General features: G+C 42.9%; 2 protein-coding genes across 5 annotated transcripts; both read right to left on the reverse strand.

The window, feature by feature from the left end:
- Positions 1-726: 726 nt before the first annotated feature.
- On the reverse strand, positions 727-12,175 carry TMEM50B (transmembrane protein 50B). Its single transcript, XM_069871304.1, has 7 exons — positions 12,156-12,175; positions 7,298-7,467; positions 6,595-6,707; positions 5,453-5,520; positions 4,314-4,406; positions 4,049-4,106; positions 727-2,770 (listed from the first exon to the last, which is right to left on the reverse strand). Exons 2-7 carry the CDS (start codon positions 7,394-7,396, stop codon positions 2,725-2,727), a joined length of 477 nt encoding a protein of 158 aa, XP_069727405.1. The 5' UTR covers positions 7,397-7,467; positions 12,156-12,175; the 3' UTR covers positions 727-2,724.
- A 6,182-nt stretch (positions 12,176-18,357) lies between these two features.
- On the reverse strand, positions 18,358-22,387 carry DNAJC28 (DnaJ heat shock protein family (Hsp40) member C28). 4 transcript variants are annotated; one of them, XM_069871318.1, is made up of 3 exons: positions 20,747-21,049; positions 20,176-20,386; positions 18,358-19,724 (listed from the first exon to the last, which is right to left on the reverse strand). In XM_069871318.1, exon 3 carries the CDS (start codon positions 19,669-19,671, stop codon positions 18,553-18,555), a length of 1,119 nt encoding a protein of 372 aa, XP_069727419.1. In that variant the 5' UTR covers positions 19,672-19,724; positions 20,176-20,386; positions 20,747-21,049; the 3' UTR covers positions 18,358-18,552. The 4 variants fall into 4 exon arrangements, with proteins under 4 accessions (XP_069727419.1, XP_069727438.1, XP_069727448.1 ...); XM_069871337.1 differs by lacking the exons at positions 20,176-20,386; positions 20,747-21,049 and adding an exon at positions 22,296-22,387; XM_069871347.1 differs by lacking the exons at positions 20,176-20,386; positions 20,747-21,049 and adding an exon at positions 22,279-22,364.
- Between the last annotated feature and the right edge of the window lie 3,375 nt (positions 22,388-25,762).

Here is a 25,762-nt window from a genome sequence, read left to right on the forward strand (position 1 = left end):
CTTTTTCAAAAAGATGCTTGTTTATTTGCAAGTGACTAGTTCAAGTTCCTGAGGTTTGTAAGTGACCAGGTTCATTGTCAGAGCTGCAAGATGTGGGAGGCATATTCCCCTTCCAGGAAAATACAAGACTAGTGTGAAAAAACAGTAACCTTTTTTCCAGAAGTATGATGAGGTGGTTTCCTCATAGAACTAATCTGCTGTCTTATGATTAGGCAACGTGCCCAGACAACACAGTTATCAGAAGACTCAGTCCTACTTCAAGTTTGGTAAGAATTCCAAGCCAGCCACAAGCTGCATAATACCTGCTTTTTAAGTTCATCCATGTTCTTTTTTATATGCTGTGCTGTAAACACAGCAGGAGAACCCCAGAGTCACACAAGGAACAACCTACATGTGTAACAGAGGACATAGATAAGAAGTCAGTTAAAACATTATGAATATTTAGCAACACAGTATACAGCTTGTTGAGTAAGCCCTACACTAGGCTTCTGTTAGAGACAGTTGTTACTAAATATTTCTTATAGTTACACAAACAGGCCAAAGTTAAAAACCCCTTTTGTTAGGAGTAACTCAAGGACTATCCTCACCCCTGCCAACTGTAGCAGACCAAGGCATTCCCTAAAAGGAGCCACACCTGTCCACTCTGGCCTGCAGTGGAACTACACATGGTTGAAAGTGGACCTAGGGATATTCTGGATGAAGCCCACACGGTTCTTAACACCACACCTGTTTTCAGCTTAGGATACCAGAGAAGACATCCTCAAAGCTGCCTCTTCTCCTCTTAGCAGCTGTAGAGAGCGCATGACTGTTCCAGTTGTCTAAAACCAAAAGGGATGGTCAAGAAATACTTGCAAGAAAGCAAGCTTCTGGTAGGAAATGCAGGTAACCTCAGAAAGAAGTCCTTACTCTGCTCTCAAGCTAACTGCTTTTTAGCCAGGAACATGCATTAAAGCGCGCCATAAGGGTTCTTGCAGAGAGTTGAACACTTAGCTTGGGTTGTTCACATGCCAGGTGCGAGATACTGTGAGTGGTTAGAGGCCGTGCTTGTTTCTCACTTAGTGAAAAAGCCAACAAACATTCCCAGGCCCCTCAGCAAGAAGCTGACAGACCTGAAAACATAAACATTGGCTTTACTTCCTGGCTGCTCAAGGACCTGCTTAAAGGACAATACCGCTTGGGTTAAGTACAATTACCTCATGAAGCTCACTGTTCTGAGAACGTAAAATAAAGTTTATTGCAGTTCTCTGAAATTACAACCGAACAGACAATTTATGTACAAGGTTATGATTAACAGCAGTGAATAGATCTTAACTCACTGCAGGATGGTGAAAAACAGGAGGAAGTTAGTCTGGCCAGTAGCACAATTTCAGCTGCAGTATTTGCTTCATATTCTGTCCACTGGAGAGATTCCCCACAAGGGAGCAATTAGATGACTAACAGGATACAGTAACCATGCACAGAAGTCACATTCTGCAGTTTAATACCATTTGGTCAGCAATCTCGACACATGGAAAGTTATAAAAGCTTTTAGACAAGGGAGATTCAAATGCTTTAAAAACCACATAGAACTTGTAAGATGGTCACCGATGGCAAGATGAGCGTACAAGGCCAGTTCAAAGCTATAAAACATCACTGTTCTCCCTTCCTGCATACTCCAGCTAGAAGAAAAGAGATTTCAACAATGGAAGTGTTCCCAAAAAGTGCCCATGAAATTTAGCAGATAAATACATTTTGTCTGGGGCAAGTGACAGCCCTAAAACTGGCAATTATTTCAAAATAAAACCATTAGCAATAAATACATCTACTATATCCCCACTTGAAATGCTTGCCTTTTAAATAGAAAACGTAATCGGTAGCAGGATAACTGTTCGTTTAACAGCAAAAAGCTTCCCCTGAAGAAAATGATGCTAGCAAAATTTTAAAGTTAGTCTGACTCTCATTTATTCTTTATATTCCTTAAGTACGGCCAGCATCAGCTTGGGGGTTTTATTCTAATATCAGTAAATACATCAGGTACTAATTGTTATCTATTACATTGAACAGCATGAAACTAATTCTACGGACTGTGGTGCTGCCAAATGTCATTCGTGCTATAGCAACCAGAAGTCAAGATTTGCCATGCAGAACCTGCTTAATAGAGGGCCTTGTTTAAAAATTCATTGCCTTTTACAAAAAAATAGCTATTTTATATTTTTCTGAGTAGTTATAGAAAACTCTTAAAATCAGCTCTTATCTCAGCACAGGATAGAATTTACTGTCATTAAATAGAGCCTTAGCTGGGTGACATCCACGCGCTGAGCACTCCTCCAGGTCACCAGGCAGCCCTTTCTAAACTGGCTACAGCTCACTATGCACACAGCAGTGACCCCTTACACAGGGCACGGGCTTCAGCCTGCCTGCTCACTCCGGGCTCCACTGAAGCCTCTGACACACGGGAAGGTTTGGAAGATCAAGTCTTAGGAGTTGATACAAACCCATGTGTTTGAAGAAATAAGCCTGAAGATTTCAGAAAGGAAGCCTGACATTCCCTTTTTAATATATATACAGTCATATGTACATATTCACAAATCTGTTCTGTGAAAAGAGGGAGCTTATTACAGAAACTGTAATTTGTCTCAGTTCGTACGATTTAGAAAGCAGAACAAGAACAAATAAATGTCAATGTATCTACATACGTAGTACAACATAGCAACTATAGAACAGATGATGCTATACGTGGACCTTTCATCCCCATAACTCTTCTGTTCTTCCGAACTTATAGATCAGAGTACTAAAGGGGGCGAAAAAAGAAAAAGACATCAGTGGAAAAGGTAATTTTAACAGTATCCTTACAACCTTAACCTATCTACGCTACAAATTAACATCCCTCCAGTAACCTGAACTTTTATTCAAGTCAGTAACTGTTTCTTGTACTTATATTTCAACTACTATGCATCACCAGAACTATAAGATCCAGCTGAAGTTACTGCTCAAAAAAAAAAAAAAAAAAAAAAAATCGCCAGTCTCACAGCCAGAGCAGCTGCTTTTCTGAAGGAAAAAATTCTGATTTTATGCAAGAACATAACTGATTTTCCAAACACGGAAGCTCAGTGGAGTCAGTCAGTCTAGCTCGCTGCAAAGCATTTGCTATGGTACTAGAAGGAAAACGGTTAGCACGGTGATTTAAGTAGGCAAGAACTTGCAAAAAAAGAGGTTATATGAACTTTTTCAGTGACTGATCTCAGAACCTATACTACTGAATGCTTTCACTTTATTATTTAATAAAATTTATGGCTTGCAGAATGCATTATGCATATCACAGACATTATTTAAATTGTCACAGGAAATACTTAATATCAAGTGAAATAAAAGAAATTGATTCAAATGTAGTATTACAAAATGTACCATCGTGGTCTTTGAAGAAAAAAAAAGTCACTTAATAACTGAAAGCTCATACAGGAGAAAAAAATCTAGGTGTATCAGTTGCAAGATTATCAAACCTTTGGTATGAAATAGTCACTAAGAGGAAAACAGGATCTCCCACCTAGTGTGGTTAGGGTATATTGCCAAGGTATTTGTAGTACAGAGATTAAAGCATTGTGGCCACTATCCAAAGACACCATCAACATCTTGCCCAGAATACTGTCTGTACCTTTGGTTATCCACATTCTAGAGATGCAAGCTTATTGAGAGCATTGTTTCTAAGCACTGGAGCAAATGGAGTAGAAAAAAGTAGCAGAGATTAAAAAATACTTTTTGAGAAGTAACGTTTGATCTTTATGCATTGAATAATATCAAACCAGGTCTCTGTAGAACGTCACTTTACTCAGTAACCCAAGAAGTCTCTCAGGCTTATGTGCCACCCTCCTCAAGTAAAGGTCAAGGTGGGCAATAAATTGAAATGCAGAACATCCTGCATTTGCAAGCAGCAAACTCCACACTGCGGAAGGTCCAAGTCTGGAGCTAGCCACCAGCTTTCAGAACCTATTTTCCAGAAATATCAATATGCATGGAAGCAGGGAAGTCAGATAACCCTTCAGAAGGAGGGAAATATCCCCAGGTAACTTACCTGAAAAATATCAATGCATTTTGGAAAAACACTGCTAATCCAGGGTAAACATTAGTGTCTGCAAAGTAAGTAACAAAGGAAACATTAAGGTTCTTCTGTACTGGAATGTGTACTTAAAACACTAGTCTTAGTATCATGCTCTGACTACAAAACTAGGTGGTGTGGCTCTGACAAGAACAGACCACACACTTCCATTCTTCTGCATCTTCTGTCTTTTGGCTGACACCAAAAGTACTTTTCTATACGTGAAAATAAACAAACTTACTCTGTGTAACATATGCTCCAAAAAGAATCCACATTGAAGCAATAAGTGAACCAAACATCAACATAAAGCCGATGAAAAGCCAGACACGAGCACCTGCCGGAAATATTAAAATCTCTGAGAACCACATAGATTATTATCCATAGCAACAGATGATCCAAGCTACTACTGTCTTAGTATGTGTTATCTTGCTGCAGGCACAAAAGGAAAGGATCAAGTCCTGTATCAAGGACGAGATATGCCAAAATTTGCCTTCTCTAGTAAACACATAGTAGCTGGATTTCCCATATTTTAGCATGCAGACAACTACCAGAAATTTCCCCTCATCTTTAGGGAATGGCTAAACATCATTTAACACAACTTGAAGTGGACTAATGATGAGGTACTTTGTCAAAGTTATAGTGTTTCTGAGGTAAAGAAATCATTCCAATAGGATATGTAAAACAAATGCTTCCTATGTTTACTTCAGAAAGTTATTTTCACATTGGCAACATCTACCTGCTAGCCATTACACACTGAAAAAGGAAGATGATGCCATTGAAAATAATGAACCCGCTCATTCACAGGATAGGAAAAATATTTCTATGCAAAGATTCTCTCAAGCTGATTTATGAATGGTACCCAAAAAAGCATCGTATGCTAGTTGAAAAAAACAGCAAATCCCACCAGATTTCTAGCAAGGCATTCTACAAGCCACATGAAAACAGATGCTGGGATCCACATGGGAAATAGTAAGGAAGTTACGAACGAAACCAGAGAGAGGGCAGCAGGTCCACAGACACCACACAGTAGGTGACATACAAAGGAAACAATGTTTGTGATACATTCTGAAATAAGACATTCTTAAGGAATGGCTGCTCCATAGCCTACCACAGGCCAGATTTTTTTTTCTCCCAGCAATAATATGGGATTTGCAGAGGAAAGTTTAGGCATTAAAGATACGCAGAAGTCGAATTTTTCTAAGTTGACCTTTCTATCAAAGACAGTATTTATGTCCAAGCGTTAATTTTGTAAAGAAGTTAACTTCACAGATGTTCTCTCCTACTCCTTAACTTCTGATTATTTGCTTAACCACCACTTAAAAAACCCAACACCTAAATAATAAGTCTTTCAATTCAGCACAATTTTTAGAGTCAATTTACCTGTTCTTCCTAAACATCCATCACTGTAGCTGTCTCCTCTCACCTGTGCATTTGATACAGCATTTATCCTAGGAACAAAAAAAGTGTATATGCTTCAGATCATTGAAGAATCAATTTGAAGTTATAAGTAAATAGCTTTTTTTTTTAATATGTAACAAATTCAGGAAAAATTACTTTACATTCTGTATAGTCACATATTATTACATGTCCCTTAATGGAAGGATTCCAACTGGATTTCAAACAAACCCTGTGTTTGTTCATAAGTTTTACTTCAATGTTTACATTAACTGACCTGTAAGATGAAAGAATTGTCCTTTTTAGTGACTGAAATATTTTTGTTCCCTTTCAAGCTATTTAAGCTTTTAAAGTAACTAAAGCCACTTCACAGGAATAACAACAGCCAGTAACACAGTGCTCTCCTGATTATGGTACAAGTTGCTTTCCTTCACAATGAATACAGTAAGTACTTAAGGGAGAGACACCCTGTAAGGAGGGACAATAAATTTTCTTGAAGTGAGTTATACTGCTGAGGAAAAAAAACACAAATTTTTAAATGCCAAATGTTAAGAAGGTTATGCATATCCAGATGCATCCTTTTTTCTCACAGATGTTGTACCATTCAATAAAAGCTATTATTTCTCCTTCAAGCCTGCTATATTTACATCTTTATAAAAACAGCTATAACACTTCTGCCTCTCCCATTTGAGGAAGTTTCGGGCCAGAGACGACTGTAAGAATTATATTAAAACAGGGGAAAATGCAGTCATGTGTTCTATACTGAGGTAAGCAAATGGGCAGCATCACATGAATTTTGATCTAGGAATCTAAACATGTATTGTAGAAAGCAACTTGTGTAAAGGAAGGTCTGCTTTCTCACCTTCAGCTGACACGCATAGGAAAAGCAACTGACCCTAAACAGATAAGCGGGACAGACAGGACAATGAATAAACAGGCTACACCAAAGACCACAGGCGAAAAAAAAAAAAGAAGTCTTTACCTTGCCATGCAAAAACATACAGGATTACTCACAAGTAATTTATAACCAGATGATTCAAAGTTTTATCATATACCATACTGTCTAGAAAAATCTGTGTTTAACGGCTCATGTTTATTTCATAAGAACTCCCTTTATATACACTTACATGAAAAAAGCTAGTGTTGAAAACACCCCACAGGTATGGAACGCATGGTTCATTTGCTCTGGCCTAGGGTAAACTACCGCAGCATCTATCATTATCCACCAGCCTGTGAAGAACTTGAAATAAAATAAACCAGTGTTATGAGGCTGGAAGGGTGCAGAGACAGGCAGATAAAACATGGCAAATATTCATGTATTTATTTATTTGTCTTGTAACACGTATAATCTATTTTAGAAAGTTATTAGCTCCAAGTCGTACTCTAAAACTGTTTGATATGCAAGTTCTGCATAAACCATAACATTGACGTTTTCAGAGAAGCATTTGAGAATCTGTCACATTTTCTATTCAAATTAAAAATCAATGCACGGCTAAATTTTCTGTACAGCTTTAAGAACAAGAACCCAGATTGTAAACACATAGGAGATACACTTTATTTGCAACACAGGTGTTCTAATCTACCTCATTATGCCAAAAATCCATGAGGAATTTCAATCTTCTTTAAAGAAGAGATAGCAGAACTGGAACATAATTATCAGACAAAACCAAAGTTACATGACCTGTAAAAAAACTGCCTGACAATTATGCTCAAAAAAAGTTGAAGAAATACACTTGATTAAAGTATAGCTAAAGAGTGAACAAAAATATAATTTTACTGTACTTCTAAATCTGTCAACACGGTTATGACTCACATTCTCTCAAAACTTACCAATACGCCCGCAACTATTGAAGCGATGGTATTTCTTCTCTCACTCCAGTCAATACACTCACATTCTGGCCACCGGAAGTTGTCTAGGAATCCTGCCATTTCCTCAAAGATTAGATTGTCCTTCTTATTTTGTACATGAACTTTTCCATTAACAACTGTGTCCAAAATACCTGAAACACAGCCAAAGATGCTTTTTAATACAAAATAGTAAAATCTTGACATATTTGACAACTATCATGAGAAATCTTTACAACGTATGGTTTGTTTTCTTTTCTTTTTTTTTTTTCTGTAGCAGAATTCAGTTTTCCATATACTCTGTGGATTCTATATTGAGCTATATTCAAAAAACAACCTACCTCACAAACAGAATTACAGAATAAAATCATCATACAACCCAAACACTTAAGGTTTACAAACAAATACCTGAAACAGGAATTGAATAGAACATTCTGTTTGTTCAAATGTATGAAACAAAAAATAAAAGCAAGTGAAAAAGCAGGAATGAAAAAGCAAATATTTAATCTGTTTCATCTTGAAACCATAATCCTCTCTCTGACACTACCATTTAATAAAAGTAACACACATACAACTGGGCTCCATACACAGACCAGAACTTGGGTCTTTGAGTCAGGCCAAGGAATCTTGCCCGTATTCCCAGTCTCCTAATAAGATAAACACAGTGCCTTTTTAACACAGAGGAAAAGGAACCAACTCAGAGTCAAAAAATACGAAGGGTGAAGACTGTCCGGCTTCACAGAGAGAAGATCCCACATAACTTTAAATAAAGGAAGATGAAAGTGAAGTTAATTAGTGTTACAAAGTGACTATTCAAACCATACAGTCCTCACAATTTGGTGAGACAGTAGCTATAAACGGTTCTGCACTACAAAAGCACCCTAACACTGTAATAAGATTAGCATACATCAGAAAATATTTACAGTTTTTCTATTTAGCAATGACTCATAGACATCCCTAACGTACTTCTATTTAGCTTCAGTATTGCCAACTTCTGTATTTTCCTTATCTGCCATAAATAACTTCCAGATACTTGTTAAAAGCTAACAACGGGCAAATGTCCTTTACGAATGTTACAGGAAAGACAGATGTAGAACATTTTTCTGATTAGTAATGGTAATTAGAAGTCTACAGTAAGAAGTGAAATATAAATAAATAAATAAATAGACTACAAACACAGGCCACCTCCTATGAATGAGATATAAGTTTGTCCTCCTGAAACTAGCTCCGAAAATCCACCATACATAGTTATGATGCTACCTTAAAGCATTAAAATGAATCACTCAACTCCAGAATAATAACTTGACGACTTTTGTACAGCATCTGGGCTCAACCATATAGTTATCCTCCTAGACTACACATTCACCTAGCAATTTTCAGATCCTTATTCTTTCTACAACAAAACTGCTGCACTGTGCTGTTACAGATTTATGACTACTCCTACAGCCCCTCCCTTCTCTTCTACCCTTATAATGGCTCCATCCTCTTCAATCCTAGAGGCATTTCTTCCTCACCCTGCAGTAATCCCTTCCTTCCCCTTGCAGCTCCTCACCCACCCACACCTGAACGTGGTTCAGGGTTCCCACTGCTGTTGTCACTACAGACCACACAGGTGACACCCTGCGTGCAGCTGGCCACGGGAAGCAGTCAATAGACAAACACGCTGCGCTATTTCATCTCCCCACTGAATACAATAGTGGTTCTGTCAAATCTACCAAAGTTAATACCTTGCCTGTGAATACACTTTCAGTCATTTTCAGAATGACTGCAGCTGTATTTCTTCAAAGCTCTGCTTCCCTTTGGAATTTTTCCCATTTAAACAAAAATAACACATCTAAATAAAACTACCTTCTTCTAACATCATGTCAAGTTTTATTGCAATTCAGAAAGCAGGTCAAGAAAAGCCAACGGCTAACCCAGTTTCAGATGCATCAACAAAATTATCTTTCACCCTGTACTTGGATGCCATCCAGAGGTACCTCCACATGCTGGAGAAATGGGCTCACAGGAACCTCATGGAGTTCAACAAAGGGGATTGGCCAGTGGAATAACCCCACACATCAGTATGTGCTGGGGTTACACAGCTGGACAGTAGCTTGGTAGAAAAGGATATAGTGGTCCCAGTCAAATCGAGCACGAGTGAGCAACACGCCCTTACTGCAAAGAAGGTGAATGGCATCCTGGCCGGCAACAGGAGTTTGGCAGTAGGCACAAGGTCCTGCGCATGGCTTGGGGTAATCATCAATATCAGTACAGGCTGGGGGACAAATGGAATCAGTACAGCCCTGTGGAAAAAAAACCACGAGCCAGCTATGTGTGCTTGAAGCTCATCAGAAAGCCAATCATATCTTGGGCTGCATAACAAGAAGCAGGCTGAAGGAGGCAATTGCTCCTGCTCTGCTCTGGCAAGACTCACTGTGTCCAGCTCTGGGCTCCCCAGCACAAGACCGGACCTGCAAGAGCAGGTTCAACCAAGGGCCACAAAATGAGGGACTTCCATCTGGGAGGGCTGGAACACCTCTCCTATGAAGAAATGCTGGAAGAGTTGGGGCTGTTGAGCCTGGAAAAGAGAAGGCTCTGGGGAGACCCTTTTGCGGACTTTCAGTATACGAAAGGGGCTTATAAGAAAGACAGAAAGACTTTACCAAGGCCTGCAGTGACAGAACAAGAGGAAACAGTTTTAAGCTGAAAGATGGTAGATTTAAATTAGATAGGAGGAAGAAATTCTTTACTGTGAGGGTGGTGAAGGACTGGAACAGGTTGCTCAGAGAAGACATGGATGTCCCATCCCTGGAGGTGATCAAGGCCAGGTTGGATGAGGTTTTGAGCAATCTGATCCTGTGGGAGGTGTCCCTGTCCATGGCAGGGGGGATTGAAACTGGATGATCTTTAAGGTCCCTTCCAACCTAAACCATTCTGTGATTCTATGTTAATGTTCCCTATGTACGTAGTTCTCAACACCACTAGCAAAGAGGAAAATAATAAGCTATATTTCAACTGCGAAAGACCAGCAACATTGTGAAGCTGAGACTCCACCAAGACCACAAGAGCAAAGGTAAACTTATCCTCACATGGGTTAATGTGGATACATACATAGGTTTTAGCCCAAATGTATCCTACTACACAGACAGAACCACTCTAATGAAGACAGATGCTTTCAGCTGGCTTTCTTACCTGAATACAAGAACAAAACTCACTCTCTTGGTTTAAACTTTTACATCTACATACCTCACAGCAATAAAACAGGTAAATCCCATTGCATTAGCTGTCCTTCAATGCCCTTCCCACAATCTGTCTCCTCCCCTTTTCCAAGGGCAGACAGGCTCTGTTCTCAGAAAACATTTCTCACTCACATCCAATAAACAGAAGCACAAGAGTGCTTATTAGAACAAACGGGTGACTGAAGAACTAACAAGGACAGTTATACCCACTGTAAAAATAATACTTGGTAGATGCTAGCGCTCAGGTTAGAACAACAAGTATATTATTCAGACAAATTAAGTGAAACGACAACACAAGAATCAGAGCTCAAATTTTCCATCTGAAAACCAGTTTCTCTCTCCCAAAATGAATTCATTTCACTTGAACAAAACACTCAACCAGTTGCAAGAAAACACAAAAAATCCTGCACAAAGCAAACTGCCTTAGGCTTTGCAAGGACCCTAGAATACTGTCAGCTTAGCAAAGAACGGATCCTCCTGTTTCCACAGGAGGAAGCAAAAGACAAACAGAAGGAAGATAAGAAATTTAAAGTTAAGAGGAAAACTCTTATTTTCCTCGAAGAAGACAGCACCTTCCACATGCAACCAATGAGAAAACCCACACAGTTTCACCATACATTTATATTATGAAATGGTATTTGGCAGTCACCGCAAGAAGGTTATGCGGAGATTTCTACCAAGGCCACCGTGATTTTTTTAAAGGAGGGGGTGTCTTTAGACCACTCACTCACTGCAGTAGTTGCACACGGTTTCACTTTCAGTTTCCCAAATACCATACCAGAATGCTATATCCTCTAGGTTAAATGCTACAGTAAGGCAGAAGGAGGGAAAGAAAGGACATTACAAATGAACTTAAGACAAAAATAAGGCTGTGTGGCAAAACTTCTAATTGCCTTACACAGATCTGTGTAATGCTCAGCCCCAGAGCAGCACGAGTGCTGGCTCCAGCAAGCATTCTTTTAGAGCGCTATTGAAGTTTGAAGTCTTGTAAGAGGCACAAAGACAGATCAATTCTGCAATTATCTACCAGCCCATTATTGTGCTGAAGTGTACACCGCGTGCATCAATATTTATTTAATGGGTTTAAGCCACGACAGGGCAAATACGAGGCAGAATCCCCAGGTTGCAATCAAAGTCCTGACAGGAGGCATTAGCTGAGGGCAGCAACACTTGGGGGAAAACAGTAGTTTTTCAAATATTTCACCGGCAGACCTCGGACTCTCTGCTCAGCATCACCGCCTCCTTTCCCAGATGTGAAAAACCACAGAATTGTTTGGTGGGAAAAGACCTTCGAAAGCATCGAGTCCAACCCCCAGGTACCCCCTATCAAACCACGGCCGAGCACCCCATCTCCCCGTTTTTAAACGCCTCCAGGGACGGGGACCCCACCGCCTCCCTGGGCGGCCTCCTCCCGCGCTTGACAACAGTTTGAAGGAATAAATTTCCCCTGCTGCCCGATCCAAAACTCCCCGGGGGCAGCCTGAGGCCGTGCCCTCTCACCCCCCGGCTTGGGAGAAGGGCCCAGCCCCGCCTCCCCCCGCTCCCCCCGGGCGGCGGCGAGGCCTCCCCTCAGCCTCCTTCTCCCCACACCGCCCCGGAAGCAGAGCGGCGGCCGCACGTACCCGCCTCGTCCTGGACCGGACCCTTCCGCGAGCGGGGGCGAAGGCGCACGGTCCCGAGAGCGATGCGACCCCGCCAATGGGAAGGCGGCGCTGCGCGTCACCGGGGGGAGAAGGGGGAGAGGCTGCGCGGCGATTGGTCGGCGCGGCTGCGCGCGCCGGCGGCTGAGGGGGGAACGGGGAGGCGGGCGGGGCTTTGATCAGGCCTCGGTCCTCGGGAAACCCCGCCCCTCGCCCCCGGGCACGGGGCTGTCCTCGCCCCGCGAGGTGCTGCTCCTACAGAATCACCAGGTTGGGAAAGACCCACCGGATCATCAAGTCCAACCATTCCTACCAAACACTAAACCGTGCCCCTCAGCGCCTCGTCCACCAGTCTTTTAAACACCTCCAGGGAAGGTGACTCAACCACCTCCCTGGGCAGCCTCTGCCAGTGCCCAATGACCCTTTCTGTGAAAAGTTTTGTCCTAATGTCCAGCCTAAACTTCCCCTGGTGGAGCTTGAGGCCATTCCCTCTTGTCCTGTCCCCTGTCACTTGGAAGAGGCCAGCTCCCTCCTCTCTACAATCTCCTTTCAGGTAGTTGTAGAGAGCAATGAGGTCTCCCCTCAGCCTCCTCTTCTCCAGGCTAAACAACCCCAGCTCTCTCAGCTGCTCCTCATAAGACTTGCTCTCCAGCCCCCTCACCAGCTTTGTTGCTCTTCTCTGGACTCGCTCCAGAGCCTCAACATCCTTCTTGTGGTGAGGGGCCCAGAACTGAACACAGTATTGAAGGAGCAGCCTCACCAGTGCCAAGTATAGAGGGAGAATAACCTCCCTGGACCTGCTGGTCACACCGTTTCTGATACAAGCCAAGAATAAGCAAGTCTGTGTTCATAAAAATAGGATTAATAAGCAACTCTGTGCTCCTTTTGGCTCCTCGGGAAGAAGCACCTGCGTTATTTGACAGCTGGTAACACTCCTGAGGGCAGAGAATCCCAGCAGAGGCATCTGGACAAACTTGGAGAGCTGGGAAATTGCCAACAGCATGAAGTTTAACAAGGGCAAGTGCCAGATTTCGCATCTGGGACTTGGCACCCCTGGATACACACACGGCCTGGGGAGCGAGAGGCTGGGGAACAGCCCTACAGAAAGGGATCTAGGGTCTCGTCAACAGCAAGTTGAACATGAGCCAACAGAGAGCCCTAGCAGCCAAGAGGGCAAGCACATCCTGGGGTGCATCAAGCACTGTGTTGCTGTCAAGGGTCAAGGGAAGGTGACTGTCCCACCCTGCTCCACACTGGTGCGGCCCCACCTTGATGACTGGGTGCAGTTCTAGGTGCCACAGCATAAAAAGGGTATAAAGCTGCTGGAAAGTGTCCACAGGAGGCCAGGAAGTTGGTGAAAGGTTTAGAGGCGAAGCCATGTGAGGAGCGGCTGGGGGCACTGGGTGTGTTCAGCCTGGAGGAGACTGAGGGGAGACCTCATCACAGTCTACAGCTTCCTCACCAGGGGAGGAGGAGGAGCAGGCGCTGAGCTCTTCTCTCTGGTGACCAATGATAGGATCCAAGGGAATGGCAGGAAGGTGTGCCAGGGGAGGGTTAGGTTGGATATCAGGAAAAGGTTCTTCCCCCAGAGGGTGGGCGAGCACTAGAACAGCTCCCCAGGGAAGCAGTCACAGCACCAAGCCTGACAATATTCCAGAAGCATTTGGACAAAGCCCACAGACACATGGTGTGAATGTTGGGGTTGTCCTATGCAGGGACAGGAGCTGGACTTGATGATCCTCGTGGGTCCCTTCCAATTCAGAACATTTTATGATTCTATTTCTTTCTGACTTCACAATATTTCCCAGCCAGCTTCAACACAGCCGGAGCAGCAGTTGCACCGCTTGTTCCCCACCCTCGATAGCAGCTTGCTGACATTCACATTCCTTCTCGTCATTCCCAAATGAAGGAAGTGAGCAGGGGCTGGGTTGAGATAGTGGGAAGCCCTGCCCAGCACCACCCACCTGAGATCTCTCCATACCTGCCATGGTCAGGGAGACCCAAGAGTGTTTCTACACATGGCGGTTCCACAATGGATGCAAACAGATGTCTGCCTGCAACGTGGTTTTGAATGTGCCCCAAATAGAAGGTGCCCAAACTGACCCCTGCTTTCTGACTGTCAGAGAATTCCCTTCATACTTCCCATGCACACGATTCAGTTCCCTTTTTTCTGCCTTTCTGGCCTATTTCTTGCCAAAGCATTGGAAGGAGAGCCACCAGAAGTAGCTTAAGAAAGAACCATCTGCTCATAAAATACAGATTGTAGCCTATTATAAAAGACTGGATGTCAAGATTTCACAAAGGGAAAATGCTGCAGTTGAATTAATTTAAGTATTGAAGTTAGGAAAGTGATTAGTCTTGAAAATTCACACTGTGGTAAAATAAACTGCAGAGTCAGTCTGAAAAGTGAGAAGTAGAAATCTAAGTGTGGACCAGGATAAACAGAAAAAAAAGAGGAAGGCATTTCAAGGAGATTGCTCAAGATCAATAAAAAGCAATATGGGGCACTCAGTAAGAGAAGGAACACTGGGAGAAAGGTTTATAAAGACACAACCAAATGGCCACAGAATATTTAACTCTCATTAAAAGCCAGTTAAGCTGCAACCTCATGAAATCCCACTCAAATTTAAAAGTTGTACTCAAAGACTCACAGCTTTTCATACAACCACAACATCCTTGGATAGGCCATTCCCCATTTCTGCATCAAAGTCTCATAAATCCTATAGGACTTAAAAGACAGTTTCTGTGCCTTCTACTCTACACCAAACCAGTTCTACCAGGTCTGGATCTGACACAGGTTTTTCTGAAGCAGCTCCTCCTTTCTCACTTTTCCTGGCCCAGAGAAGAGGCTACCCACTGCACAGAGTATCAATAGGAGCAGTTGTTTCTTACGATGATCAGAACCATACAACAAAGTTTGCGATAAAACGCTTGCCTTGTGGTTCATGGAAAAGGCTCATAGCCAGTTTTTGTTTCTAATGCAAATATACCTGCTCTCCAACCTCTACCCCTGTCTCACCCTCACCTGGAAGCATTACATGCTGTTTTCTTTCCTCCCAATCTCCTCTCTGCTTTCCAGGCCTTTCCTATGACCCCTCCCAGCCCCACACAGGCACACACATTTCTGTTTGCTTAACAGATGATCTCAGCTGTGGGAAGGTAAACGCTATGGTTGCCACATCCTGGGGAACAGAACTGGCAGGGAAACCACTTTGAAAGAGACACCATACATCCTGTTCTCCTCCATAGTGGCAGGTTCTCCCACTGAGAATAAAGATTTACCACTTGTCTTTGTCCCTTACAGCATGCCCTGCTCTTGCTTCCCATGCCTTTTATTCCTTTTCCTCAGAGCATTCTCTGTAACGCTACATGTATCCTGAAAGCCGCTATTACTTTGGAACAGGGAGATATTCAGCAGGCCTCAACTTTTACAGCATATGTAGAAACTCTTCAGTTTACAGGACTGCCCAAGACATTACTTCAGACAGCCTACAGCTGTATGTCTTCTTTCACTGGAAAGCACTAACATGTATAATTGTATAGCTTGGTAATAGGGCTTGGAAAAGCTATGACTCTTTTGGGCAAGAAACAGACTCCTCACTCTGAGAAAAACTGATACCTCAATAAATATTTCCTACTAATAAATATAAATAATATTTTGTCTTCATACTGATGCCATCTAGATAAGACGGTCAAGCCACGTAGTAATTAGACCAGCATTCTGGGAATAGGCAACATGCATTTTTATCTGGAATCAGCAATGATTTCATCCTTTTAGAGGTCAGTAATACGGTAACAGTTATTAAACTCGAATCAACAGTCTAGTGTCAGATAGAAAAATTATTTCTGAAGGCCATTCTCTCCTGGGTCCCTCTAATTCATATGCAGTACTTTCTATTACTTGTTCTAGAAGCAGTGACTAAATGCTGCTTTTAAATTTTTGTGAGCTCAGAGCAACAAAAAATAGACCATCCCTGCAAAGATATACTCCTACACACACCTGGGGAAAATAAATTTTTTTTTTTTTTCCATTATCATTGCCATAAAAGTTAAAGAAGTGGATTTTTGTGCCTGGCAAATTTTCATGAAAAACAATGTAAGGCTGATTTAAAGTGCCAAGAGTCAGGCCCCATTTATACTCCATTTAAAACCAAGTAGCTTTAAAAGGAACATAAAAATCACTTACTATGCTGAATCATCTCTCATGACAACTGAAATGCTTAAACTACTGATGCTTATCTCCATTGTGAGCCAAAGTGGATTCCATCAACGCTGCATTTATTGCTGTCTGGTTTCTATTTACTCTTGTACAATGAATTCGATTTGCAATTATCTCTTTTTATCTGTCACTAGATTAAACAGCAACTCAGATCCAAATCCAGTAGATCACAATGAGAATCAAAATCTGATCTTTTTATGAGTCCTCTGTCAAAAAACATCCATAAAAGTATGTTTAATCTGTAGATTTCACTAAGAGCAAGACCACAGAAATAAGTAATTGAAGTAAACAGACATTCATACACACAGCTGCCAAAATGAGTGAGGAACTTCGAGGTCAGTGTCTTCTGGCATCACCTGCTCTAACCATAATCTCAGCGAGTCACATCTGTATCACAAATGAAAGTACAGCAGTTTGAACCCAGCAAGTTCCCAGAAGCAGAGGACTGCTACGTGACCCCATTGTTGTATCTGAGCATTTAGATTGAGGCTACTTATATTTTAGATCAAGACCACACACACATTGTGTTCCCACTTCGCCGTTAGATGGGACTGAACTCCTGCATCTGCAAGACATCCTTTCTTTCTTGCCACCTATTCAAACTCGGAGAACCGCTGAAGGGTACGTTAATTACTGGCTGGCCCAACTGATCCATGCACTGCTAGTTGTACCCCTGCCTCCTCAGCAGAAAGGAGCCAATAGCCACGACCTAATCCTTCCCACTAAAACCGGGCAGGGCACAGCACAAGCATCCCAGTGGCGTGACCTGGGGGTAACAGATCACTCTTGAACGCAATGTCGTTCTTTCTACTGTTTCCACCTTAAATCCTACAAAAAGGTGTGTTAAAGGAAGCTGAGGTTAGTCCTACTTTTTCCAAACCATGACAAACATCTTGTCATTACTACTTACGTGCCATTAACACAAAGGCTTGAAAGACTTACAGTGTTTACCAATAAATTATATTCTATTACGAGATTATAGAATACCCTCTGACAAATGATATTTCAATTAGTCCATCTACCAACAAATATATTGTTGTGCCTGCATGCTAGCACCTCATCTAGATGAGCAAGAGCACAAAGACCAGAGGCAGCACATGCAGCTACCTGACCAAAAGCAAATGCATTGACCCAGGTATCTGCCAAAGGATGGTTGTGATCATTACTGAGCTTTAATTTCTGAAACAGAGAGTGGAAATTCCCCACCTATGGGATACCAGAGCCTTTGGGACATCCTCCTACAGACTGACAGGGTACAGCACAACTCCAGCACAGCTGGAGACAATGACAGTCTATGTCACAGAGGCATAAGTGAGGAAGGGGGCCCACACAGATACCAACATATCCACCGACACCTTTTCATTTATGAAGTCCTCCAGGAAAAATCAGATTGTGTGGGGAGCCAAGAGACTACTAAAGATAAATAAACCTCTGGCATCATGGAGATCTTCCCTTCCCCAAGACACTGCCCAGAAACTAACAGTACTGCAATATTTCATAATAAGCTCTTTGATGTCAATACTCTAAAATATTTAAATGGCATAATTTGAAATTTTTCAAAATTCTCTCCTTCTCTCAACTCCAAAAAAATATAAAGCCCTGTGACTAGGGTACAGTTTGGCCAGTGTTCATTATTTGCTCAGATGCTTTCCAAGACCTCCTTCTGTGTTAAAAATGGACTTCTGCAGAATATACAGTCCAAGTGTAGACTTCCAGAACCTTCCCTTCATTCCCATTTAATTTAACCTTGAAGACATGAGCATACTTTTTAAAAAAAAGCATTAAACCTGTCAACAATTTATGAGCTGCCAGTATTTAAATAAGCAAGAATAAAGGTTGAACTAACGGGGACTTTTACTTCCATTTATCATATTTTTGTTATGCTTCATCTTTTGAAGAGATAACAGATTGTAAAAGTGATTATGCTAAAGCATTAATTTTGATTTAAGCAAAAGTAAAATGAGCTGCAAGGATAACTGAATTTATTTGTTCCTTAACAATATTCACAAATGAATCAGTTAGACAACCCAAATCCTTTTAACTGGTCTAACAGTGGACAGCTGGATGTTACATTATTAGTGTACCTGTAATTTCCCTAGTGCTACAAGTTTCATTAATAAAGTGCATTCACATTTCGACCAGACAGGTGAATTAGTATTCTTATTTCAGTTTAAGGTTTAACCACTTAAGCAGAGATGACTTCCACCCAAACCTTTCAATATTTTCCTCCTCATTTTCCTTTGTGTCTGAATTAGAAGCCTCTCTGTTTGCCATCAAAGCTTCGTAACTCTTTTGTGCTCGAACAATCTCTTTGTCTGCACTGAAGTGCACCATTTGCCTGCTCAGAAGAGGAACAACTAAATTGAAGCTGTCGATTCTTTTGTTTAATTTCCTGATATCTTCTATAAATTCCTCACAGGCACGATTCCATTGCTTTTGCCTATATGGTGTCATTGGTCCTCCAAGGTTACTTCTAGCTTGTACTAAATTCTTCCTTAGCCGCTCAATAGTTTCCCGTATCTCTTTCTGCATCAGGATCCACTCTGGCTGGTATCCATTGTCTATCAGAATCCTGTTCAAGTTGTGAGTCATAGGGTCGATATGGGGACAGTCTGAAAATTTCTGCAAAGGTTTTCCTTTGCCACTGAGGTTGTCAAAGTCTCCTTTTGCCATCGATTCCTGGATAAGGTCCTCAACCAACCGTTCAACTGCCTGAGTTATTTTCACCTTTTTGCTCTGCTTCACATCTTTGGCTTTCATTAGGTCAGTCATAGCATACTGGCTTTCAAGTCTCTGCTTCCGGTACTCCAACACTTGTTCAGTAGCACGGTCTACTCGAAATTGCATGTACTGCTTTTCTCTTTGGCTTGGTGTTCCAAAACCAACACCTTCGTAACTCAAGTAGTGTCTATGCTGTGGTGCATTTGATTTGAACTGATCTTCTTCCTCTTCATTATTCTCACTTGTTTTCTTTTTGGCTGTCACGTCACTGAGCACGACTCTGTACGCTTCTTCTACTTTCATAAATGCTTCAGAATCAGCTGTGGCAGAACCGCTATCTGGATGGTATTTTTTGGCAAGACTTCGATAGGAGTTTCTGATATCATCAAGGGAACAACCTTCCTCAAGCTCAAGAATTTTGTAAGATTCCTTGATGTTGCTTTTAGGTTTGTAACCCGACACCATTCTGCTGCCACAAATATAGGGAAACGGCTTCAGGTTTCTTGGAATCATTGCTTGATGTACCCTTAAACGATGCCCTATGTTGTTTGTCAGCATGACACAATGCCACTTTATATTTCTTCGGATGCAGCTACATTATAAACAATGACCTATAAACACATTTTTATGAAAACTGTGTTAAATATGCTTTCCAAAAGAATTTGCATACATTTTATCTTTAACTCATTACATTATTTAAAGAAATCCTCACAGAATTTCAGAACAGCATACAATCTTTTCTTTTACAGACTACTATTGAAACCTGCATTTCTAATTAATTACTATTGAAGTAATAGTATTACAATGTAAATGAAAAGTCATTCTCAATACGGTTTTCTCCTGGTATAGCAACAGTAACATAGGTTTGTCTTGCACTGCAGAATTCCCAAAAGGCCAAAGCCTTATTGCCTTTCTGCAAACTCAGTGTAATGTAAACTGGAAATGCGCCTTATGTTGAGCCATAAGTGATGAAACAAATCTCTCCCTTTTCCTCTATTCACCTACATTCAGTAATCAACTGAATCTCCTATTCACATACATCAATGCCTCAACATCTACTACCTGGTGCATTCCTGAAGAACTTCATTCTAGTTCTCTTTTGGTTTTTTTGCAGTAACAACTGAAGTAGTATTCACATTATGGATTCATTTAGATTAACTGTTGTATCCCAGCAGCTATCTCTCACATCCTAGTGGCCAATCTCCTTCGTCTGTGCCAGGTAAGGTTATAAATCTGGAACTCAGAAGAGATCAATAGCAGGCAGTATCTTGTTCTGTCAGGAATACCAATGCTACTGAATGATTTTGGAAAACAGCAAAAGGAACACCTTTAGTAAATGACAACATAAGTTAAGTCGTCACAAAAAATCAAAAGTAGAAAAATGTCATACAAACTGCACATTCTCTTTGTTAACAAAAATTCAAAGACAAATGCTGCATACATAGCAATAAAGTCTCCTTTCACAGATTTAAGTGTGACTGCAACAAATCCTTTGCTGACTTCCTTTCCAAACAAGAAAACTAGGTTAAATCAAGGTTAGATTTAAAGAATAAATACTGTTTATATACTCTGCATATCATAAACGGCCCTTCTACACTAACATGTTTGAAAAGAGAAGGGAAACGACACGTACTTGGGACTAGATGAAAGACTGGTTCAACCCTGAATGTTTTCAGTTGATTTTTGTCCAGGTAAGGTATTAAATCATCAACCTGTAGATATTATCATGGAGACCTCCTTGATTATTTTTTTTCTCTTATGATGCAGATTAGTGATTTATCTCTGTCTAGGTAGTTGGCAAAGACATCAATTTGGTTCCATGTGTCCATAAAAATCCATGTTAACTACTACTTTAATGGAAAGATCGGTGGATACACTCTTGAAATTCAAAATACTGATCAGAAGCAGACTTTCTCTTAACTCTGTAGGCTTGATTTTAATGGATTTCTGCTTAAACCAACATAAAAGCAGTACAAAACACTACATACAGCACTCTTAGCTGCTGGTTGTTGGGATTTTAATTCCCCAGCCATTTGAGTTCAGCTCCCCCGAGTGGGGCTGGGTAAGGGGGAATGAGACCAAGCCCCCCCTCCTGCTGCCCCCAAGACAAGGAGTTCATCAATACCAAGTCATGCCCAGTCCTACCTCTCTCCCCTCCCCTTCCCTCTTTCCCTTCCCTTCCCTCTTTCCCTTCCCTTCCCTTTCCCCTTCCCTCCCCTTTCCCCTTCCCTCCCCTTCCCTCCCCTTCCCTCCCCTTCCCTCCCCTTCCCTCCCCTTCCCTCCCCTTCCCTCCCCTTCCCTTCCCTTCCCTTCCCTTCCCTTCCCTTCCCTTTCCCCTTCCCTTTCCCCTTCCCTTCCCTTTCCCCCTTCCCTTCCCTTTCCCCCTTCCCTTCCCTTTCCCCCTTCCCTTCCCTTTCCCCCTTCCCTTCCCTTCCCTTCCCTTCCCTTCCCTTCCCTTCCCTTCCCTTCCCTTCCCTTCCCTTTCCCCCTTCCCTTCCCTTTCCCCCTTCCCTTCCCTCTTTCCCTTCCCTTCCCCACCCCCTGCCTTGCCTTCCCTTTTCCACTTCCCTTTCCCTGCCTTTCCTTTCCCTCTTGCCTCTTCCCTCCTCCCTTTTTCCCTCTTCCCTTTCCCATCTTCCCTCTTCCTTTTTCCTTCTTCCCTTTCCCATCTTCCCTCTTCATTTTTCCTTCTTCCCTCTTCCTTTTTCCTTCTTCCCTTTCCCTTTTTCCCTTTTTCCCTTTCCCCCTTCCCCTTTTCCCTCTTCCCTTTCCCTTTCTCCTCTTCCCTTTCCCCTCCCCCTCTTCCCCGTCCCTTTCCCCTCTTCCCTATCCCTTTCCCCTCTTCCCTGTCCCCGTCCTTTTCCCCTCTTCCCTTTCCCTTTTTCCCTCTTTCCTCCCCCTCTTTCCTTCCCTTTCCCCTCTTCTCTCTTCCCTTTCCCCTCTTCTCTCTTCCCTTTTCCCTCCCCTCTTCCCCTTCCCTCTGCCCTTTCCCGGCCTTCCCTCTGCCCTTTCCCTGCCTTTCCCATTCCTTCCCCTTCCCCTTCCCCTTCCACCCCCACCCCCCACCCCAGCGCTGCAGGCGGGGCCGCTGTTGCCGTGGGGGGGTGTGTGTGCTCAGTACCGCCGCTCCATTCCTCTCCCCTCCCCGCTGCGCCCCCTCCTCACCTGCTCCCCCTCCTCACCTGCTCCCCTCCGCGCGGCCCCCGGGGAGCGGGCGGGGGCGGAGGAGGAGGGGGGGCAGCCTTTCCGCCTCGGCTCAAGGGCAGCCCCCGCGCGCAGGGAGAGGCTCCGCCCGCCAGCAGGGGGAGCCCGAGCGCCGCCGCCGCCGCCGCGCGCACGCACGTGACCCGGCCGGGCGGGGTCGCTGCCGCGCGGCTCCCAAAATGGCGGCGGCGGTAGGGGTGGTGGCTGGGAGCTGTATAGGCGTCCGCCTTAACCGCGTTTTAGCTTGCTTTCCCCTCCCGAGGCCCCACCGTAGCACTGGCAGCCTGTACAAATTCGGGCCGGACCATCAGGACGACCTGGGCTGGAAGGGAACCGCAAGGATCATGGAGTTCAGCTCCTGTCTTGCACAGGGCAACCCCAGCGGTCACGCCCTGAGGGCTTTCTCCAGATGCTTCAGGAATACTGTTACGATACAAGGAGCAGTTACTATTAAAAAAAAAAAAAAAGGAAGATTTTTAATTTAATCTGCAGTAAAGCTTCATCCAAGTAATTGTGTTCTTTGGTAGTCAGACAGAATGTCCCTCTGACAGCGTGTTTTCTCTCAGTCAGGGTTCCTCCAGACTCTGTTCATTCTCTGGGGCCGATAACGCCCTGTGCGCAGTGTGATCTGTGCCGAGCGGCCGGGGCTGCTGCATCCCCTCTGTCTGCAGCCTCTCCCACCCCCGGTGCAGGGTCAGGCAGGGCTGGAGACGGCTTCGAAGCAGCGAGGGATTTAGCTGCTGTGAAGGCATAACATTAAACTCAACCCTTAGAAAGAATAGAATAGGCATAAGGTTTCTGGGAGAATGAATCCCCGAGCACGTGAGTGGGAAATCCATCCTGTCCCAGCTCTTGTCTGGCTGCACATGATGGATGGAGATCGCTCCCCTGTGTTGCCCAGCCCTGATAAAGAATGCTGCTGTCTAGAACTCCAAAATGAGTCTTAGAGAGTTTAGTTGCCAGCATTTTCGGTATCAGGCCTGGCACCATGGCTATAATAATGATTGCTTAGAGTAAAGTGTGTAACCTTGTATGTTTGAGTTGTGTAAATCAAAAGAAAGGAGTACTTTGTGACTAGAAAGCCAGAATCGGCCAGCTATAGGAGATAAGCCTTGAAGAAAGGGAACATGTTGCATAACATCACCTTAACCATGCATGCTCAACAAGCAAGTTCAATAAAATGAACAGTTAGAAGTGACCCCTGAATACCACTACAGAGACCTATTGGTAGAAATGGGACCTTGAGGAGCCTGCTCTGGTGGGAGGTGTCCATGCCTGTGGCCAGGGCATTGGAACTGGATGATCTTTAAGGTTCCTGTCAACTCAAACCGTTCTATGATTCTGTGATTCCATGAAATGCACAACTGTAATGAGTATCCCATTATTAAGATTAGCTCCAAGAAAAAGTTTAATTATGTAAGGCCTTTCTGAGAAATGCATTTAATGAGAAGATAAAAGCTCTAGTACCACTATCAGTGGTGTGCATGTTAAGGTGGAGCTACTCCCCTGCACATCCAGCCTTGAATAAAGAATGCCCACTGCTAAAACTCCAAAAAGAGTCTTAAGGAGTTTTGTTTTGACCAACATTTACGGTAACAATAGGTAACAGGTTCCCCTTAACTACTTTTTAGCCTTCTCCTGTGTGAGTTCCACCTTAGTAGGTAACAAGTTCCCCTATATCTTCACAGGCTTTTCTTGCAGTGATTACCCTGACAAAGGCTTCATCTTTCACAACATTCTTCTGCTTGTCCATAAGAGGGTGTCCAAACTGCTGTGAGTGCCTCTGAGCAGGACCATTAGCGGTAAGGTAAGCTTGTTACCTGAAATCAAGGAAAGAATTCCCAAAACAAAGTATTTTCTTTAGAGAGGAGACATCACTTTTATTCTGCACAGGATACTAGGTGGAAGGATTTTCCACCAAAACTAGCACACCCAATGAAAACCATAAAATGTTATTTATACAAACAGAAAACTTAAGATCCTATCTAGCTAATACAATTATTACACTTATCTAATACATACTCATTAAGTTACAGAGTTGTGAAAAACTGCTTATTTTGGTCTTTGACATTATTAGTTAGGATAAAGATGACCTTCAAATTAGCCCTAAACCATCACAAATTCATCCTATCTGACACTCCTTTTCATTGAGGAGACACAAGTTCTCAGCCTTGAATTGAGTAATTTCTGAGTTTATTGCTTCCTCACAACTCAGACAACTCAGCATCTGCCTCCCTTAACACGTGTCCAGAGATGTGGAGGTGCCCTGATCGGATGTCAGGATATAACAGAAACCTATAAGATAAACAAGGCACTGAATATCTTTGTTATTCTTCAGCCTAGAAGATAGAACATTTTCTTTTAACCCCACCCACCTTGGGTTACAAGCTGGTATTTCTTGAGCTCACCCAAAAAGGCTGTGCCAGACTCAGAGCTCCTGGCCTCCACTGCATAGATGCAGGGTAGGTAATGCCTGATTGGTTTTCCGATGGCCTCTGTGTATGGCATCAGTTGGCTTCAGGGAAATGGAAGCTTCAGCTGAAGAAGCCCCAAACCAAGGGGCCCAGTAGATGGAATCATAGAATGGTTTGAGTTGGAAGGACTTTAAAGATCACCCAGTTCCAACCCCCACTGGGTCTAGTTGCTCAAAGACCCATCCAACCTGGCCTTGAACACCTTCAGGAATGGAGCATCCATGGCTTCTCTGGCCAACCAGTACAGAAGATAAATAATAATTTATTTCCTCCCTAGACGCTAGCAACTATTATTTAAAACAAACAAACAAACAAACAAACAAAACAAAACCAAAAGAGAAAAAAACCCCTAGTGTTTTTTATTATATTAATGGTACTTGATAGAGCAGAGCATGGTTGAACATGCTGCATTTACAGCCGGTGAAATGGCAGCGTTGATTTCTGAAAGGAAGCAACAACCACATAGAACAATCTGCTTCATTTTACAGATTCCAGCATTACAGATTCCAGTACCTGAAGGGGGCTACAAGAAATCTAGGGAGGGACTTTTTATGAAGGCTTGTAGTGATAGGAGGAGGGGCAATGGCTGTAAACTGGAGAGGGGCAGATTTAGGCTAGACATAAGGAAAAATTTCTTCACCATGAGAGCGATGAGGCACTGGCATAGGTTGCCTAGGGAAGCTGTGGCTGCTCCATCCCTGGAGGTGTCCAAGGCCAGGTTGGATGGGGCCTTGGGCAGCCTGATCTAGTGGTAGGTGTCCCTGCCCATGGCAGAGGGGTTGGAACTGGATGATCTTTAAGGTCCCTTCCAACCGAAACTTCCATGATTCTGTGGTTATACTCTTGACAGCTCATCCTGTTAGGACTTTCCCAGTATGCTGTCTTGGTGAATAAACAACATTGAAATACATTGTTTCAGAGATTTTCTCTTCTATTCATTAGATAGCGATTTTCTTTTCTTTTATCTTTTC

Source organism: Phaenicophaeus curvirostris, chromosome 1, assembly GCF_032191515.1.
Source record: "Phaenicophaeus curvirostris isolate KB17595 chromosome 1, BPBGC_Pcur_1.0, whole genome shotgun sequence".
NCBI classification, from domain to species: domain Eukaryota; kingdom Metazoa; phylum Chordata; class Aves; order Cuculiformes; family Cuculidae; genus Phaenicophaeus; species Phaenicophaeus curvirostris.